The sequence below is a fragment of the Mobula birostris genome, chromosome 8 (genome assembly GCF_030028105.1).
Source record: "Mobula birostris isolate sMobBir1 chromosome 8, sMobBir1.hap1, whole genome shotgun sequence".
In the NCBI taxonomy this organism is placed as follows: Eukaryota; Metazoa; Chordata; class Chondrichthyes; order Myliobatiformes; family Myliobatidae; genus Mobula; species Mobula birostris.
In genome coordinates, this window is record NC_092377.1 from 170,231,950 (window position 1) to 170,250,139 (window position 18,190).

Sequence of the window (18,190 nt, forward strand, 5' to 3'; positions counted from 1 at the left end):
TTTATGTCTGAGAATAGTGGTTTATTTTAGTTTTAATGTGAAGATTGGAAGTTGGAATTTGGTGGCATTCATTTTCCCCTGAGCTGCATCTTTCATTTAATGGCTGCGTCTCATTAAACTGCACCACTGTGTAGAATGAGTTTAAAAAAACACTCAACACTAACACATCCAGCTATTGTTGGGGAATCAGACTTGGCAGACAGCCAGCTGCAGTCTCTAATTCTATCTTTTGTTCTTCTTAACTCTCAAACTTGCACAGGATGAACATAGCATTTTGCACAAAAACAGAGGGGTAGCTGGAAAGATTGCACAGCATTTTGCACTGTAAATTGAGATGATTGCTGTGGCTTAAACAGCTTCATTATGTTGAAATGTCTTTGAAATCATTTCATTCTAGTTCCAAATGAGGACAGACACACTGTGGTGATATTTTCCTTCACTAGTTCATTCACTTACATAAATGAAGGTCAGATACATTATTACAATTCTTGGGGCATTGCATATGTACTGGCCTGACATTTACAAGTACATGACAGGGTTGCAATGATGGGTTCTGTACCTTGCAACTTGGCTGGATTTTAAGTGCTGAGGCATATTTATTATATGGTTAATATATTTCACTGTCCTTGCTCATTCCTGGGTAAATGATACTGGTCAGATGTCTTGTTGAAGATGATGATATTGGTCAGAATTCCAGAGGAATACCTTAAAACCACCATCTACTTGTCATGGAACGCACATAAAATTTGCTGGCGAACGCAGCAGGCCAGGCAGCATCTCTAGGAAGAGGTACAGTCGATGTTTCGGGCCAAGACCCTTCGTCAGGACTAACTGAAGGAAGAGCTAGTAAGAGATTTGAAAGTGGGAGGGGGAGGGGGAGATCCAAAATGATAGGAGAAGACAGGAGGGGAAGGGATGGAGCCAAGAGCTGGACAGTTGATTGGCAAAAGGGATACGAGAAGATCATGGGACAGGAGGCCCAGGGAGAAAGACAAGGGGGAGGGGGGAAAAAACCCAGAGAGAGAAAAAGAATGTGTGTATATAAATAAATAATGGATGGGGTACGAGGGGGAGGTGGGGCATTAGTGGAAGTTTGAGAAGTCAATGTTCATGCCATTGGGTTGGAGGCTACCCAGATGGAATATAAGGTGATGTTCCTCCAACCTGAGTGTGGCTTCATCTTTACAGTAGAGGAGGCCATGATAGACATATCAGAATGGGAATGGGACGTGGAATTAAAATGTGTGGCCACTGGGAGATCCTGCTTTCTCTGGCAGACAGAGCGTAGGTGTGCAGCGAAATGATCTCCCAGTCTGCGTCGGGTGTCGCCAGTATATAGAAGGCCACATCGGGAGCACCGGACGCAGTATATCACCCCAGCCGACTCACAGGTGAAGTTGTTGCCTCACCTGGAAGGACTGTCTGGGGCCCTGAATGATGGTGAGGGAGGAAGTGTAAGGGCATATGTAGCACTTGTTCCGCTGGAGTGATATACTGCGTCCGGTGCTCCCGATGTGGCATTCTATACCTTGGCGAGACCCGACGCAGACCGGGAGATCATTTTGCTGAACACCTACGCTCTGTCCGCCAGAGAAAGCAGGATCTCCCAGTGGCCACACATTCTAATTCCACGTCCCATTCCCATTCTGATATGTCTATCACGGCCTCCTCTACTGTACAGATGAAGCCACACTCAGGTTGGAGGAACATCACCTTATATTCCGTCTGGGTAGACTCCAACCTGATGGCATGAACATTGACTTCTTAAACTTCCGCTAATGCCCCACATCCCCCTCGTACCCCATCCGTTATTTATATACACGCATTCCTTTTTTCTCTCTCTGGGCTTTTCCCCCCTCCCCCTTTTCTTTCTCCCTCGGCCTCCTGTCCCATGATCCTCTCATATCCCTTTTGCCAATCAACTGTCCAGCTCTTGGCTCCATCCCTACCCCTCCTGTCTTCTCCTATCATTTTGGATCTCCCCCTCCCCCTCCCACTTTCAAATCTTTTACTAGCTCTTCTTTCAGTTAGTCCTGACAAAGGGTCTCAGCCCGAAATGTCGGCTGTACCTCTTCCTAGAGATGCTGCCTGGCCTGCTGCGTTCACCAGCAACTTTTATGTGTGTTGCTTGAAATTCCAGCATCTGCAGAATTCTTCCTGTTTGCGTCTACCTCTCATGGGAACATTCTGAAGACTTAACCTACTGTGAAACATTCCACCCTAAAAGGAACCAGTATCAATGTATACTGCTGCTTCTCAGTGTTGTACTTGGCACAGTCATATTGAAAGTTCTCTTGAATTTTGTCTGCATTCAGTGTTGCAAACAGAACTAGTGTTCAAGATGCTGCTCCAGACTAGTATTGGAAAAGCTGGGCTTTGGTTGGTTCCCCATCATGTCAACCTCTTGCAACCCTCTAAGCCTTCCTGATGACTATGTTCTAATTCTCTCCCATGTACAAACTTCAATTTTAATTGCTTCCTTTGACCACCTGACATTGTAAGGTTTTGAGGAGGATTGTCTCTGTCTCTACATTTTAAAAATGTTTTTCAAAACTGAGAGAAGATTTTATCGATATTATGTTTTGTTTTATATCGTTTCATATTTAGAAAAATGAACTGTATGGTGTTTGGTTAAGAATCCAAAAGATGAAGAATAAGAATAGGCTGGAAGAGCAGATCAGAATGTAATAACAAATTTACTTCTGTCAAATTATGTTAAAAAGACTTTATTTTCTCAACAGGTTGGACAACGAGGCACAGTCAAGGAATTTGCTGGGTTCAATTCGCAGGAAGATGCTGCCAAGTTAAGAAAAGCAATGAAGGGTTTGGGTATGTAGATCAGCGAGGTGTATTTTTAAACACTGCAGTGGTAATCTCTAGGTAGCCACTAAATGGAGGAAAATGTACACTTTTACAATATTTTAGTTCTGGTTGTCCACCCCTCAGCCCACTGATCCAATATCCAATAAAAAAAAATGGTCTTTGCTTTGAATTCTGACACTCCAAAGTTGATACTTTTGGGGGGATTCTTGTTTTATGCTGCCCTTTAACAGAAGAAATATTTCTTCTTTAGCACTTCTAACTAGGCTTGGTGTAATATTATGCCCCATTGTTCTTGACTCTCAACACCAGAGGAATGTTTCTTCCTATCCACCTATTCTGAACTTTTAATCATCTTGGATATCTTAATAATATCTGCAGTTGATCTTCAGTGCTAGTGGGAATAGTAGCTTCACCAGTTTTGCAGTTGTGTTTTTCTGTTGAACCACTAAAACGTGAAATATGACAAACTGAAGCTAGGGCAATGGTTTAACAAGAACTACCTTAGCAGCAATTGCTACATGCTGAGGTCAAATAGAAGCCTGTGGTGAGAGAAGTTGAGAGGTGCTATAAATAGTCAATTTCCACCAAATATTCTGTGGCCAGAGTTTAACCTTTTGCTAAATTAGGACTGACTGCCGTTGTTATCCACTTCGACCTCACTAGCACGTTGTTTTGCTCATGCATGAAGTTTTCTAAGTATAAAAACACAGACTTCCACATTCTGTTGAATTCTGTCACAACATGGAAATATTTTATACTTGCTACTCGATGTTGAGCAAAGTTTCAGAATGAGCTATGCAGTTGCGTTGGCTTTGTTCTGGAATCATAAGACCTCTTGAGTAACCTGTATTTTTGTTAAGCTCTCTTATTCTTTAAAGAATTAGGCATCACACAATTATCCATCTCCGAATGCTCTTTGCGAGCCATTTGAAAAACGGGTGGCTTTGTAGTGAAGTGCAAGTAACCAGGTTCAGTTGCTGCCACCCTCTTGAGGAGTTTGTTTGGATGTTCTCCCCATGTCTGTGTGTTTCCTCTGGGTGCTCCACTTTGCTCTCACATCCCAAAGATGTATGGGTTAGCAGGTTAATTGGTCACATGGATTTAATAAGGCCTATTAGTGCTGCATTTCTAAATAAATAAATATTTTTTAAAAAGCCATTCCCATGTGTTCTGTTTCATTGGCACTACACTGATGCAAGTTTCTTATTCCAGAGATGTTTTCTTGCATCCAAAGTCCCCAGTTACTGAGTAGGATTAAGTCTTGTGTTCAGTTCATTAATTCAGGGTTTGGAATCCTGATCTAGGCCACTTTACCTCTCTGGCAGGACTACACTGGAGTTGCCATTGTGGGAGGGCCCAGCACAGCAGATAAGAGCGTATTTGAAGGTGAAGAACAAAAAGATTAGAGTGAAGGAAGATTGTGTAAAATTTTAGAAGCTAAAAAATTGGACAGGATCTTTGAGTAATTTGAAGGAAGTAGAAGGCAATTTAAACAAACGCAGGAGAGCTGAAAGAGGCCATGAATTGTCCTTGATGAATATGATTAAGGATAATTTCCAAGACATTTTGTAGAAGGTGTGATGGGAGAGGGGGACGGTACCTACGGATAAGGTCAAGGGAAGGAACTTGTGCTGTGAACATACTGGTAAGAGATTGCTAGAAGCAGATTATGATAGCAACAGCTCAGACATTTAGACAGGGCAAGCAGGGAATTGGGATACAGACTTTACGCAGGCATTTGGGATGACTTAGATTGACATCATGGCTAGCACAAATGTGGTGGGCCAAAAGGCCTGATCTTGTGCCTTGCCATTCTATTTTCTTCATCTTCATGACTTCCTGGAGTTGAAATTTCCCAAAGAACAGGGATACCCAAAAGTATTGTATGATCCTAGGACTCTTTGCTCTATGGTCTGTCTCCAACTGACTATTCAAGATTTTTTCATTCTTTCTAGAGTTTCCTGGTTCTAAACACAGGATTTAATTTTATGCTTTTTAGACCATAACACTGAACTTTGACATTGTGTAGGTACTGATGAAGATGCCATCATTGAAGTCTTAGCCAAAAGGACTATCGCTCAGAGGCAGCAGATCAAGCTGGACTTCAAGACAGCTTTCGGCAGGGTATGTTTTCAGCTGCAGTATTTCTGTACCTGACTAACATGTACAGCCTTCAAAGTACCATGAAATACACTAATAGCCGATGTTAATATTGAACACTTTAATCCATTGCAGGCCTTGGAGAGAAGAGTTGCCAGGAAACTGGTTTGCTAGATTTAATGAATTTGAATCTTGGATGAATGACATCCAACCAGCTGAGAATTTATTTGTGATCATTGTGCTTATTTCAACTGTGCAGTGCAAATTTGCTAGTGTAGTCCAAAAGAGCAATTCGAGATGCAATAATGCATCTTAATTTTATTCCAGCTGTTCATGATAGATTATATATTAATAGGCTTGATCTGAAAGGTTTTTTATGACTATTTTCCTGAATATGGTAATTAAATCCTTTCCTTCCTCTCATCCTTTTGAGAAACATCTGATTATACCCATCACAAACAAGACACAGTCTGCTAACGCTGGAAATCTAAGCAATACACACAAAATGCTGGGAGAACTCAGCAGGCCAGGCAGCATCTATGGAAAAGAGTGCAGCTGATATTTCAGGCCGAGACCCTTCATTAGGACTGGAGAAAAAAAGATGAGGAGTCTGTACGAAGGTGGGGGAGGGGAGGAAGAATCACAAGGAGATAATGTGAAATCAGGAGAGGGAGTAGGAATGAAGTAAGAGCTAGGAAGTTGGTGAGAGACGAAGGCTAGAGAAGGGGGATCTGATAGGAGAGGACAAGGCCAAGAAAGAAAGAAAAGGGGGAGGAGATGGGCAGGTAAGGAGTTAAAGTGAGAGAGAGAAATGGGAATGCTGAGGGGTGGGGGGCATTACCGGAAGTTCAAGAAATCAATGTTCATGCCATCAGGTTGGAGACTACCCAGATGGATATAAAGTGTTGCTCCTCTAACTTGAGTGTGTCCTCATCGTGACAGTAGAGAAAGCTATGGACTGACATGTCCGAATGGGAAGTGGAACTACAATGGGTGGCCACGGGGAGGTCCCACTTTTTCTGGTGGATGGAGCGTAGGCGCTATGAGAAGCGGTCTCCCGATCTACATCAGGTCTCACACCCACTTATCCTTGTGAGCGGAACAAGTGCTACATCTGCCCCTACACCTCCCTCACTACATTTCAGGGCCCCAAACAGTCCTTACAGATGAGGTGACACTTCACCTGGGAGTCTGTTAGGGTCATCTACTGTACCTGGTGCTCCATGTGTTGCCTCTTGTATATCGGTGAGACTTGACATAGATTGGGAGACCACTTCACTGAGTACCTACGGTCTATCCACCAGAATAATTGGGAACTCCACGTGGCCACCCACTTTAATTCCACTTCCCATTCACATTCTGACATAGGAGTCCATGGCTTCCTCGACTGTTGCAATAAGGCCACACTCAGGTTGGAGGAGCAACACCTTGGGTAGCCTCCAACCTGATGGCATGAACACTGATTTCTCGAACTTCTGATAATGCCTCCCTGCTTTAATCTTTCTCCATTCCTATTTCCCTCTCTCACCTTGTCTCCATACTTGCCCATCACCTCCCTCTGGTGCTCCTCCCTTTTCTTTCTTCCATGGCCTTCTATCCTCTCCTATCAGATTTCCCCCTTCTCAAGCCCTGCATCTCTTTCACCAAACAACTTCCCAGCTGTTTACTTCAACCCCTGTCCCCTGGGTTCACCGATCACCTTGTGTTTCTTCTGCCCCTCCTCCACCTTCTTACTCTGACTCATCATCTTTTTTTCTCCAGTCCTGATGAAGGGTCACTGCCTGAAATGTCGACTGAACTCTTTACCATAGATGCTGCCTAGCCTGCTGAGCTCCTCCAGTATTGTGTGTGATTTAAACCCATTTTAACTTTACTATTATGGCTTTGTGAAAAGCATAGTTTAAAAAGGCTATTTTCAAGCTCGATGTTAAACTGAGACTCATCTGCTTTCTTGGGTGCATATACAAGACCCTACGGCACTATTTTGACTTCTTCCTTAACCATTACATGTATTTTAGTTTAAAGAAGGGGTTTATCTGCATGTTATTTTCTTGCCACTGAAGAAATTTTGCTGTGTGATCATTAGTTGAATGCCAATGACGCCACAGGCAATTCACAGAAAGCAGAAAGTTGAACAAAGAGCAGAAACAGGCCTTTGGCCCACCATATCTACACTGACCAGGGTGTCATATGTCTGTACAATAGTAAATTCAAGTTCTGCGCCTCTTCCTTCTAAAATCTGTCAAGTTATTTGGTTGCTGCGCTCTGTTCTGGCTCTGCTGCCTTCTGCTGAATATTTTTCAAGCAGCTTGTTTGATTATAGAGCTGTATTTAAATTGGACACCAGTGGTTATTGCTGTATATCAATAACTAGAAGGATTAGAACATTTAGCAGGTTGGAGGGTGTAATCTCACAACTCCTTGGTGCTTACAGCTGGAGTGCATTGCGTAATTACTCAAACCTTTTTGCCAAATTTTGAGTCAACAGCTTTATTTAAAAGAAAAAGCATTCATACTAAAACACCACACACAAAATGATGGAAGGATTCGGCAGGTCAGGCAGCAGCTACGGAACTGAATAACAGTCAGCATTTTAGACTGAGACTCTTCAATAGAACCGGTTTAGCATCTGCAGAATCTCTTGTGCTCATACCAGAACATCAATATTGTTTATATTTAATACCAGACACCTCTTGCCTTATCAGTGTATCCTCTCTTTCTTTCTTCCTTTAAACCCCCCATTTAAGTCTCCATTTGGTGTCTAGAATCATTTAAGCACAATATAAAGCTGTATGGTTCTTGTGGTAGGTCTATGAACAACATTCATTTCAATCCCTTTCACCTGTCTTTCCACTGCCCTTCAAAAATAATCACTTATGAAATTTCCCATTTTGAAAACCACAGTTAAATTTGATCCACTCCACTTTTAACAGGTTATACCTATTACATTTCCCTTCAATATGCAGCTACAAAAAGTATAGCTACTACATCACCATGACTTCTCTCTTGCATACCCTCACATCTCCTCTAACTTTCTGTGTTTCAAGAACAATCCCAAACTATACCTTCACACAAAAATTCCTTGAATTGCACTCAAGAACTCTGATAGATCTCTCTATCCAGTGTGTGGAAGGTTTTATTAGTAACCATCTTGCATTTCTAACTTCCTTTCCCCCTTCTTCTCACAGTCATCCTGTCATAGCCCGTAAGGTTCAGAAAGTCTCCTCAAATCTCCTCAATGCATTGTTTTTGACGAAATCTTAGTTATCCAATCTTTCCACAGTAGCGTAGCCGTTAGCGCAATGCTATTATAGCTCGGGGTATCAGAGTTGGGAGTTCAATCCCAGTGTGCTTGTAAGGAGTCTTCCTATGTGCATGTGGGTTTGCTGTGGGTGCTCATGCTTCCTCCCACAGTCCAAAAGACCTACTGGTTAATAGGTTAGTTTGTCATTGTAAATTGTGTTGTGATTAGGCTAGGATTAAATCAGGAGATGCCATCAGTGCAGCTCAAGAGGACAGAAGGGCCTATTCCTTATTGTATCTCTACATTAAATAAAATTTTTGTAAGCCCTTTATTATGGCAGCCCTCTAACTAGATTTTGCATTTTAGCAGGTATTCTACACCTTATAGTAAACTTAACTAGACCTGTTCCCATTTCTACAAGTGACTTGAGCGTTGTTTAAGATGCCAACCACAATTGCTGGAGACTGTTTTGCAAATGAGAAACTGTAATTGGATAATGTAATTAATCACAAGATGTGGCCAGCATTTATCGTCCTTCCCTAGTTACCCCATGACATGAACTTTCCTCCAGACCACCTTGAGGACTATTAAAGGTAAATAAAATCTTGGATCCAATATAAACCGCAAAAATTGTGGAAGATTTCAGTACTTACTGCTATTTGTTAGTGAATCTGACAATTCCTATCAGATATTACAGAATTAATTCTTCAATCTAAATTGCTTAAATGCATTAGCTTTTTTTTAAACATTCACCATGCTGACAGTCACAATCTCTAGATCATAAGACATAGGAGCAAAATTAGGCAATTTGGCCCATTGAGTCTACTCCACCATTCAATCATGGCTGAGCCCTTTTCCCCTCCTCAGTCCCACTCCACAGTCCTCTCCCCATAACCTTTGATGCTATATCCGATCAAGACCCTATCAAGCTCTGCCTTAAATACACCCAATGACCTGACCTCCACAGCTGCCTGTGGTAATAAATTCCACAAATTCACCACTCTAGCTAAAGGCATTGCTCCAGATCTCTGTTTTAAATAGACATTCCTCTATCCTGAGGCTATGCCCTCTTATCCTGGACCTCCCCGCCCCCCCCCCACCCCCGGCCCACTGTGGGAAACATCCTTTCCACATCTGCTGTCTAGGCCTTTCAACATTCAAAAGGTTTCAAAGAAATTCTCTTCCCCCACCCCAACCCCCACCATCCTTCTAACTTCCAGCGAGCACAGACCCAGAGCTATCAAATGTTCCTCGTACGATAACCCTTTCATTCTGGGAATCATCCTTGTGAATCTCCTCTGAACTCTCTGCAATGCCAGCATATCTTTTCTTAGATAAGGAGCCCGATACTCAAGGTGAGGCCTTACTAGTGCCTTATGAAGCCTTAGCATCACATCCCTGCTCTTGTATTCTAGATCTTTTGAAATGAATGCTAACATTGTATTTGCCTTCCTCACCACTGACTCTACTAGACTATTGGCGATGTACTTGGAGAGGTCAAGACATTGTGTCAGAAGTAGCAGTAAGGTATGCGGACAATATGAAGACAGGTGGAGGGGCTGTAGTTTTGAGGAAGTGTTGAATCCTGGCTGCCAGAGGTATGGGGGATTTGAGGTGATCTGGATTGTCTGTGAAAGTCACTGAAATAATGTAATTATCAATGAGGCAACTATCTTGCATGAAGAAAAATTGCCAAGAAGGATTTTTAAAACTTGTGTGCTTGGGAAATCACCAGGGAAATGTGAAGATGTTCTCATGGGAGGCAGTGATATGGAGAAGTTCAAACTAAGAACTTTATAGAAATTCTGTATGTTTGTGTTATCCTTGCATAGAAAGTTGCACATTGAATTTGAGGACAGGCCCTATCTAATCCTTAGATAATTTAATGTTGGTGCTGGTTGTCTTAGGATAGTTTTCTTTGTAGTCTACACCCAGATAATATCCCAACAGCTATGCTCTTGCCAATGGCTCTTGCTTGACTGTTCCAGTTAAATGTTTATTGATTTAATTATTCTCCTCATTTGGCAGGTGTACCTTTTAAAACGTTCATTAAATGATTTTGTTTAAGGTTGGGACTGGAGTTAATTAACTGACTATCTGTTTGGTGTCTTCTCTTTCCCCACTCCCCCTTCCAGGACTTGATTAGTGATCTCAAGTCTGAACTATCTGGGAATTTTGAGATGGTAGTTCTTGGACTGATGATGACTCCTGATGTGTATGATGCACATGAACTAAAGAATGCAATAAAGGTTTGTGAACTTGCTCCCTATAAATAGTTGAATCGCTTGGGAGAGGATGATTGCAAATAATGGATGTATAGTTGCCAATGAAATATATACTATACTTAATAAGTACAACTAAAACAGATGAAAAAATACTGAGGTGGTGTTCATGGGTTCATTGTCCATTCAGAAATCTGATGGCAAGGGAATGAGGTTGTTCCTGAAACATTGAGTGTGTGTCTTCAGGCTCCTCTACCTCCTCTTGATGGTAGCAATAGGAAGAGGGCATGTCTTGGGTGATAGATGCCACTTTATTTTTTAAAGGCATCACCTGTTGAAGGTGTCCTGGATGCTAGGGAGGCAGGTGTCTATAATGGAGCTGGCTGTTCCCTGTATTCTGAGCCCTTGCAATCTGTTCTCATTGTTTAATGAAATTGTTGAAATTATTTAAACATGGGGATTACAAGGTATACAGTCTTGAGTGTGGTTCACTTTCTATACCTAATACAAGTTGACATTTAGGAATGTTCTTGGTTCCTAGGAGTGAACATCAGTAGCCTGCACTTGTTCACCGTGGTCAGGAAAGCACATCTACTTCCTCAGAAGGTTAAAGAAATTCAGCATGTCCCTCTATACTCTCACTAAATATTACAAACGCACTGTAGAAATCATCAGCCTATGGTGGTTGTCCACGTGTCAGACGATGGTAAACCTGTGTGGGAGGGTTTTTAAAGTGGAAAAGGCAATTCCACTCCCTCAATCTCAGAAATCCAAGTCCAGTGGCACAAAGAGGCATCACAAACTAAGGTCTCCTTAGTTGCTGTGGATAGCCATAACAACTTCTGTGCCTCGTCATGCCCTTCGATCTCTATGTACCTTTGTAGAACTACCTTCCTGGCTGTTGGATCTCACTGTAGTGTAAGGCCACTGGCTACCCTCACCTGAAATCAATCTATATGTTTATGTTAACTGCTCTGCACAAGACAGTAAGAAGCTGTAGAGATGTGAATGCACTTCGGCACATTGTTAAAAACTAGCCTTCCCTCAGTGGACTCTGTAACACTAAAGCAGCCATCATAATCACTTCCCAGACACCCTCTCTTCTCCCCCCTCCCCCAAGGCAAAAGATACGAAAGCCTGAAAGCATTTATCACCAGGCTGAAGGACAGCTTCCACCCTGTTACTGAATAGACCACAGGATGGATTCATGACCTCGCCATGTCCTGGCTTTGCTCCTCATTGTCTCTCTGCACTGCACCTGCTCTGAAGCACTCGATTTTCCATTCTGTTATAACTTCTCAACTGATGTATTGAAGTAGTAAAGGAACAGGATAAATGGCATGCAAAACTATTTTCCACTGTACCCCATTAAATGTGAGAATAATAATGCAATTTACCACAAGAGCACTAATCAGAAGAAACAACATTAACTTGAAACTTCATCTTCCTGAATAGATGGGTGACCAAAAGATCCTTTCGAACTATTCAGAATTATTAACAATTCAGATATTCAACAAGGGACCATCCATCCTCCTCATTTCTGTTTAAATGGACATCTCTCTACTCTGAGGCTGTGCCCACTGGTCCTAGACTCATGCACTATTGGAAACATCCTCCGCACGTCCACTCTATCTAGGCCTTTCAATATTCAACAGGTTCCATTGAGATTCCACCCCCCCAACTCTCTTCTAAACTCCAGCGAGTACAGGCCCAGAGGCATCAGATACTCCTCTTATTCTAATCCTCTCATTCCCAGAATCATTCTTGTGAACCTCCTCTGGACCTGCTCCAATACCAGCATATCTTTCCTCAGATAAAGGGCCCAAAACTGCTCACAATACTCCAACTGCAGTCTGACCAATGCCTTATAAAGCCTCTGCATCACATCCTTGTTCTTGTATTCTCATCCTCAAAGTCCAAAGTAAATTTATTATCAAAGTACATATATGTCTCCATAATGCAACCCTTAGATTCATTTTCTTGGGGCATATTCAAAAAAATCCAATAACCTTAATGGAATCGATTGAAAAATTGCACCAATAACCAGTGTACCATTGTACCAAAAATGTGCAAGTACAAAAAGAAAGAAAGATGATAATAAAAATAAATAAACAATAAAAATAAATAATAAATATTGAGAACATGAGATGAAGAGTCCTTGAAAGTGAGTCCATAGGTTTTGGGAACAGTTCAGTGATGGGGAAAGTTAAATTGAGTGAAGCTATCTACTGTTGTTCAGGAGCCTGATGGTTGAGGGGTAATAACTGTTCCTGAACCTGGTGGTGTGAGTTCTGAGGCTCCTGTACTTTCCTGATGGCAGCAGCGAGAAAACTGTATGAACTGGGTGGTGGGGGTCCCTGATATGGATGGTGCTTTCATGTAGATGTGCTCTTATTAGATTGGGCCGTATCCACTATATCTTGTTGGATTTTCGATTCAAGGGCATTGGTGTTCTATACCAGGCCATGCTGCAGCCAGTGGATATACTGTCCACTGCACATCTATAGAAGTTGACTAATCTTTGCAAACGCCTAAGGAAGTAAAAGCGCCTTTGAATTCAGTGCCTCAACTAGTAAAAGGAAGTCTGCCATATGTCTTCTTAGCCACCCTATCAGCCTATGAACATAGACCCCAAGATTCCTCTGCTCATCATAATCAATAAGGGCCTTCCCATGAACTGTGCACTGTCTTAGCATTTTATATTCCAAAGTGCAACACTTCACATTTGGCTGGGTTAAACTCCATCTGTCATTTCTCTGCTTATGTATGCAACAGATCTATGTCCTGTGGTATTCTTTGCCAGTCTTGTACTCTATCCACAACACCAATCTTAGTATCATCTGTAAACTTACTAGCCACCCATCTAGGTTTTCATCCTGTCCTTAATGTACATCACAACTGCAGAGGTCTCAGTATGAATCCTTGTGGATACCACCATCACAGACTTCTAGCTAGAATGTGTCCCTTTAACCTCTACCCTCTGTTGCAGTAATTATTAATTCCGTGACATAAACTGTATGTAATGGCATGTGTTGATTTATTACTGTAAGTTATGAAAAATTAATCTTGATGCTATGAAAATATCATGAAGATTAGATTTTGAGACTTTACTAAAGATCATCCTACATAATGACCAAGTTACTCTGAATATATTGAAGAGAATTTTCAACTTCCATTGAGGTGAAGATGATAGCCTGATGCTGACTTGGCCCCTTTCCATTATTTATAGTATTTAGAACACGTACTTGTTAAATAGAAAATTCAAATATTAACAATGTTGGCTGCTTTCCGCTGGCTGGCTGACTGCTTCTCCCTGCTGTTTGTACACAATTTATACTGAGTCATTAGGAAGCCATCTGGGTCTTCAGTAAGAAATCATCATTACAAACTTACTGGTAACCAATGTTTTCAAACTGGGATCCTTGACTTCGGATGTCCTTGACTGTTCAAATATTTGAACATTCTGAGCCTTGTCAGTCTACTATTTCCTGCATTTATTGTTTCTCTTGCTACAGAAGAAATTCTTTTGGAGAAATGCATTAATTCTAGCATTTCCACTTTGGTGAGGTTTGTTGACAACAAAACCAATTATAGGATGAATGTATTTCTCCAAGAAGAATCCTCCAGCAATCTGCTGGAAGAATTTGGGAGGTCACATGTACGACATGACCAGAAACAAAGACCTCTGTGTGGAAAGGGGATCAAAGATGAGTCCACTCATGGATTGTGAAATGGAACAACGGTATTCAGGTTTGGAAGATGCCCCTTCGTTCTGATTAGATGATCCCAATTTCCTCTGGTCAGCTCTTTGCTTATGTGAACAATTGGATGCGGATGCATAGTAAAGTTTTCAAAGTAAATTTATTATCAAAGTACATATCCTGAGATTCATTTTCTCACGAGCATTCACAGTAGATACAAAGAAACTCAATAGAATCAACTTAAAAAACCACACACGACAAAGACTAACAAACAACAAATGTGCGAAAGATGACAAACTCTGCAAATACAAAAAAGAGAATAATAATAGTAAATAAGCAATAAATAGTTGTAGAGTCCTTAAGAGTGAGCCCATATATTGTGGAATCAGGTCAGTGTTGGAGCAAGTGAAGTTATCCCTTCTAGTTTAGGAGCCTGATGGTTGAGGGGTAATCGACAACATACACTAGAAACCACTGTTGCTCCTGTCAACAGTTGTAGAAATGGCACATTTATCCCTTGATCAGCAGTACCACATCAAGGTATGTCGATTTCAGTGCTCTATAATAAACCAGTGAATCAACTGTCTTTTCTCTGAAGCTGATAAGGTTGAGTGCTGAGAGGCTGCTTTGGCAACTGCAACAAGTGTTCGGTAAGAGTGGGGATCTGAGTGTAAGTAGAGACCACCTACTCAATAACAAAACAAACCGTGGAAGCTGCATTACATCTGGTGCCAGTGCTTGCATTCTCTTTGCCTTTGATGGTTTCCATGTTTGGTTGAGCGAGGGCTTTTCTCTTTGAAGTGAAGGAGGATGAGAGGTAACCTGATAGAGGTGTAAAAGATAATGAGGTATAGATGAGTGGATTGCCAGTGCGGGAATGGCTGATACAAGGGGACATAATTTTATGGTGATGGAAGGGAAGTATAGGGAAAATGTCAGGGGTAGGTTTTTTTTACAGAGTGAGTGGTGGGTGAGTAGAACGTAATGCCAGGGTAGTGGTAGAGGCAGATACATTTGGGGCATTTAAGAATCTCTTAGATAGACACATGGATGAATGGAAAATGGAGGGTTCTATGGGAGGGAAAGGTTAGATTGATCTTGGAGTAAATTAAAAGCACAAAGTTTCCATACTGTATTACTCTATGAAGGTACTCTACATCCCTTTGTACTTTCAAGGAGTGTCAATTATACAAACATAAGTTAGCTGCGCCTGGAGTATTAGGACTCTTTGATTGTCACACTACAGAAACTGTTTGATTTAATAGAGAGAGTGCAAAAAATATTTACAAGGAGATTAATAGGCTGGGTCTATTCTTCTGGATTAGAGGCAGAGAGGTGGTAGAGCAGGGATTCCCAACCTGGGGTCCATGGACCGCTCGATTTAATAGGAGGGGTCCATGGCATAAAAAAGATCGGGAACGCCTGATAGAGAGGCATGAGTAGAGTAGATAGCTGAAGTCGGTTTCCAATAGTAAGAGTGTCTAACTACCACAGGTTTAGAATAGGGGTTCCCAACCTTTTATGCTATGGACCAATACCATTAAGCAGGTTGGGAACCCCTGGTTTAGAATGAGGGGGTGGAGATTTGAAGGGGATCTGAGGGAAAGTGATTGGTATCTGGAATGAGGTGGTCAGTGCAGGAATGATAACATTGAAGAGCCATCTGGACAGGTACTAGAATTAACAGGGCATAGATGTTACATGGAATTGATGCAGGTAACTGGGGTTAGTAAAGATGCATGTGATGTTCAGTACAGACAGAGGGCTGAATAGCCTGTTTCTGTGCTCCATAACTCTATGACCATGACTTCACCTCCCCAGCTCCGTGAGGCTGAGAATTACAATGATTCACAGCTCACTGTGAAGAAATATCATCTTATCACATTTTCACCTTGTACTTTAAAATTGGAGCAGATTGATCTTGTTTGCTTCTCCCTGTTGGATTAATACAGCAAATGAGAACACAAATGTGTTGGGGAGTTTGGCTATGTCACTAAAACCAACTCCACTGAGAATCAGCTGGTGTTCTTCCTGAATGGATTATCTCGTGCTCTCCTACCAATCCTGATTGATTATACGTAAATAAATAAAATAGTAGGTGATTGAATCTGAAACAGAAAATGACTGAATGATATTAAAACCACCCTTGTCTTTGCTAATGTTATTCAAGGCTTGTGAAACTGGTATTTGGATTTTGTCCTTTGGTCATTCTGTTCTACGAAAATACTTAGTTCCTTGTTCTTCATAAAAAAATCTGCACAACTTCCTCCCCTCCCCCCCCCCCATCTTATTCTTCCTCAAATTCACTGTTTACTCAGTGACCAGAATTTCAACTGTGTTCCCACTATTTTGCTAGGAACCTGGTAGTGATGTCTCTGGTTAAATATTACTGATATGTGAATGACATGCTCTTTGCATCTTGAACTGACAGCCTGATTACATCACTGATTGTATGCAACAATGATAAAAAGCTTTTTGTAACAATCCTTGATTGTCTTTTTAAAGGCAGATTTACAAAAAATTAAACCTAGCTGTCAATGGGGTCATTTATAAAACATATTGCCATTTTCCTTCTGTTTTCTATCATGCACCTAGTTAAGCTAATTTAAAATGTTAGTTGTGATTTAGCAACACTTTCTCCTGAGACGTGGATTTTGGGTCTAATTTCAAATGCAGTTTGAAGGCAACTCTGTAATGCAGCACTGAGAGAGTGCCACACTGGTGGAGATGGCTGCCTTTCATACTAAACTAAATAGAACCCTGAACTCTCCCTAATGGAATTACAAATTACTGTAATACTATCAGGAAGAACATAGAAGCATAGAAAACCTACTACACAATACAGGCCCTTCGACCCACAAAGCTGAGCTGAACATGTCCCTACCTTAGAACTACCTAGGCTTTACCCATAGCCCTCGATTTTTCTAAGCTCCATGCAGCCATCCAAGAGTCTCTTAAAAGACCCTATCGTTTCCGCCTGCACCACCACCGCCAGCAGCCTATTCCACACACTCACCACTCTCTGCGTTTAAAAGAAACAACAACAACATACCCCTGACGTCTTCTCTGTATCTACTTACAAGCACCTTAAAACTATGCCCTCTCGTGCTAGTCATTTTAATCCTGGGGAAAAGCCTTTGACTATCCACACGATCAATGCCTCTCAATATTTTGTACACCACTATCAGGTCACCTCTCATCCTCCGTTGCTCCAAGGAGAAAAGGCCAAGTTCACTCGACCTGTTCTCATAAGGTATGCTTCCCGATCCAGGCAACATCCTTGTAAATCTCCTTGCACCCTTTCTACGGTTTCCACATCCTTCCTGTAGTGAGGCGACCAGGACTGAGCACAGTACTCCAAGTGGGGTCTGACCAGGGTCCTATATAGCTGCAACATTACCTCCCGGCTCTTAAACTCAATCCCATGATTGATGAAGGCCAATGCACTGTATGCCTTCTGAACCACAGAGCCAACCTGCGCAGCAGCTTGGAGTGTCCTGTGGACTCGGACCCCAAGATCCCTCTGATCTTCCACACTGCCAAGAGTCTTACCATTAATGCTATATTCTGCCATCATATTTGGCCTACCAAAATGAGCCACCTCACACTTATCTGGGTTGAACTCCATCTGCCGCTTCTCAGCCCAGTTTTGCATCTTATCAATGTCCCGCTGTAACCTCTGACAGCCCTCCACACTATCCACAACACCCCCAACCTTTGTGTCATCAGCAAACTTACTAACCCATCCCTCCACTTCCTCATCCAGGTCATTTCTAAAAATAACAAGGAGTAGGGGTCCCAGAACAGATTCCTGAGGCACTCCACTGGTCAGCAACTTCCATGCAGAATGTGACCTGTCTGCAACTACTCTTTGCCGTCTGTGGGCAAGCCAGTTCTGGATCCACAAAGCAATGTCCCCTCGGATCCCATGCCTCCTTACTTTCTCAATAAGCATTGCATGGGGTACCTAATCAGATGCCTTGCTGAAATCCATATACACTACATCTACGGCTCTACCTTCATCAATGTGTTTAGTCACATCCTCAAAATTCAATCAGGCTCGTAAGGCACGACCTGCCTTTGACAAAGCCATGTTGACT

The 18,190-nt window shown here is 41.9% G+C and overlaps 1 protein-coding gene across 2 annotated transcripts in view; it reads left to right on the forward strand.

Annotated features, from left to right (window-relative positions):
* LOC140201961 (annexin A4-like) overlaps positions 1-18,190 on the forward strand; it is a 116,555-nt gene that overhangs the window by 45,252 nt on the left and 53,113 nt on the right. For both annotated transcript variants that reach the window (XM_072266830.1, XM_072266829.1), the window contains 3 exons: positions 2,742-2,829; positions 4,853-4,947; positions 10,303-10,416. In XM_072266830.1, the coding sequence (XP_072122931.1) occupies positions 2,742-2,829; positions 4,853-4,947; positions 10,303-10,416 (297 nt within the window). The remainder of the gene's footprint in view (positions 1-2,741; positions 2,830-4,852; positions 4,948-10,302; positions 10,417-18,190) is intronic.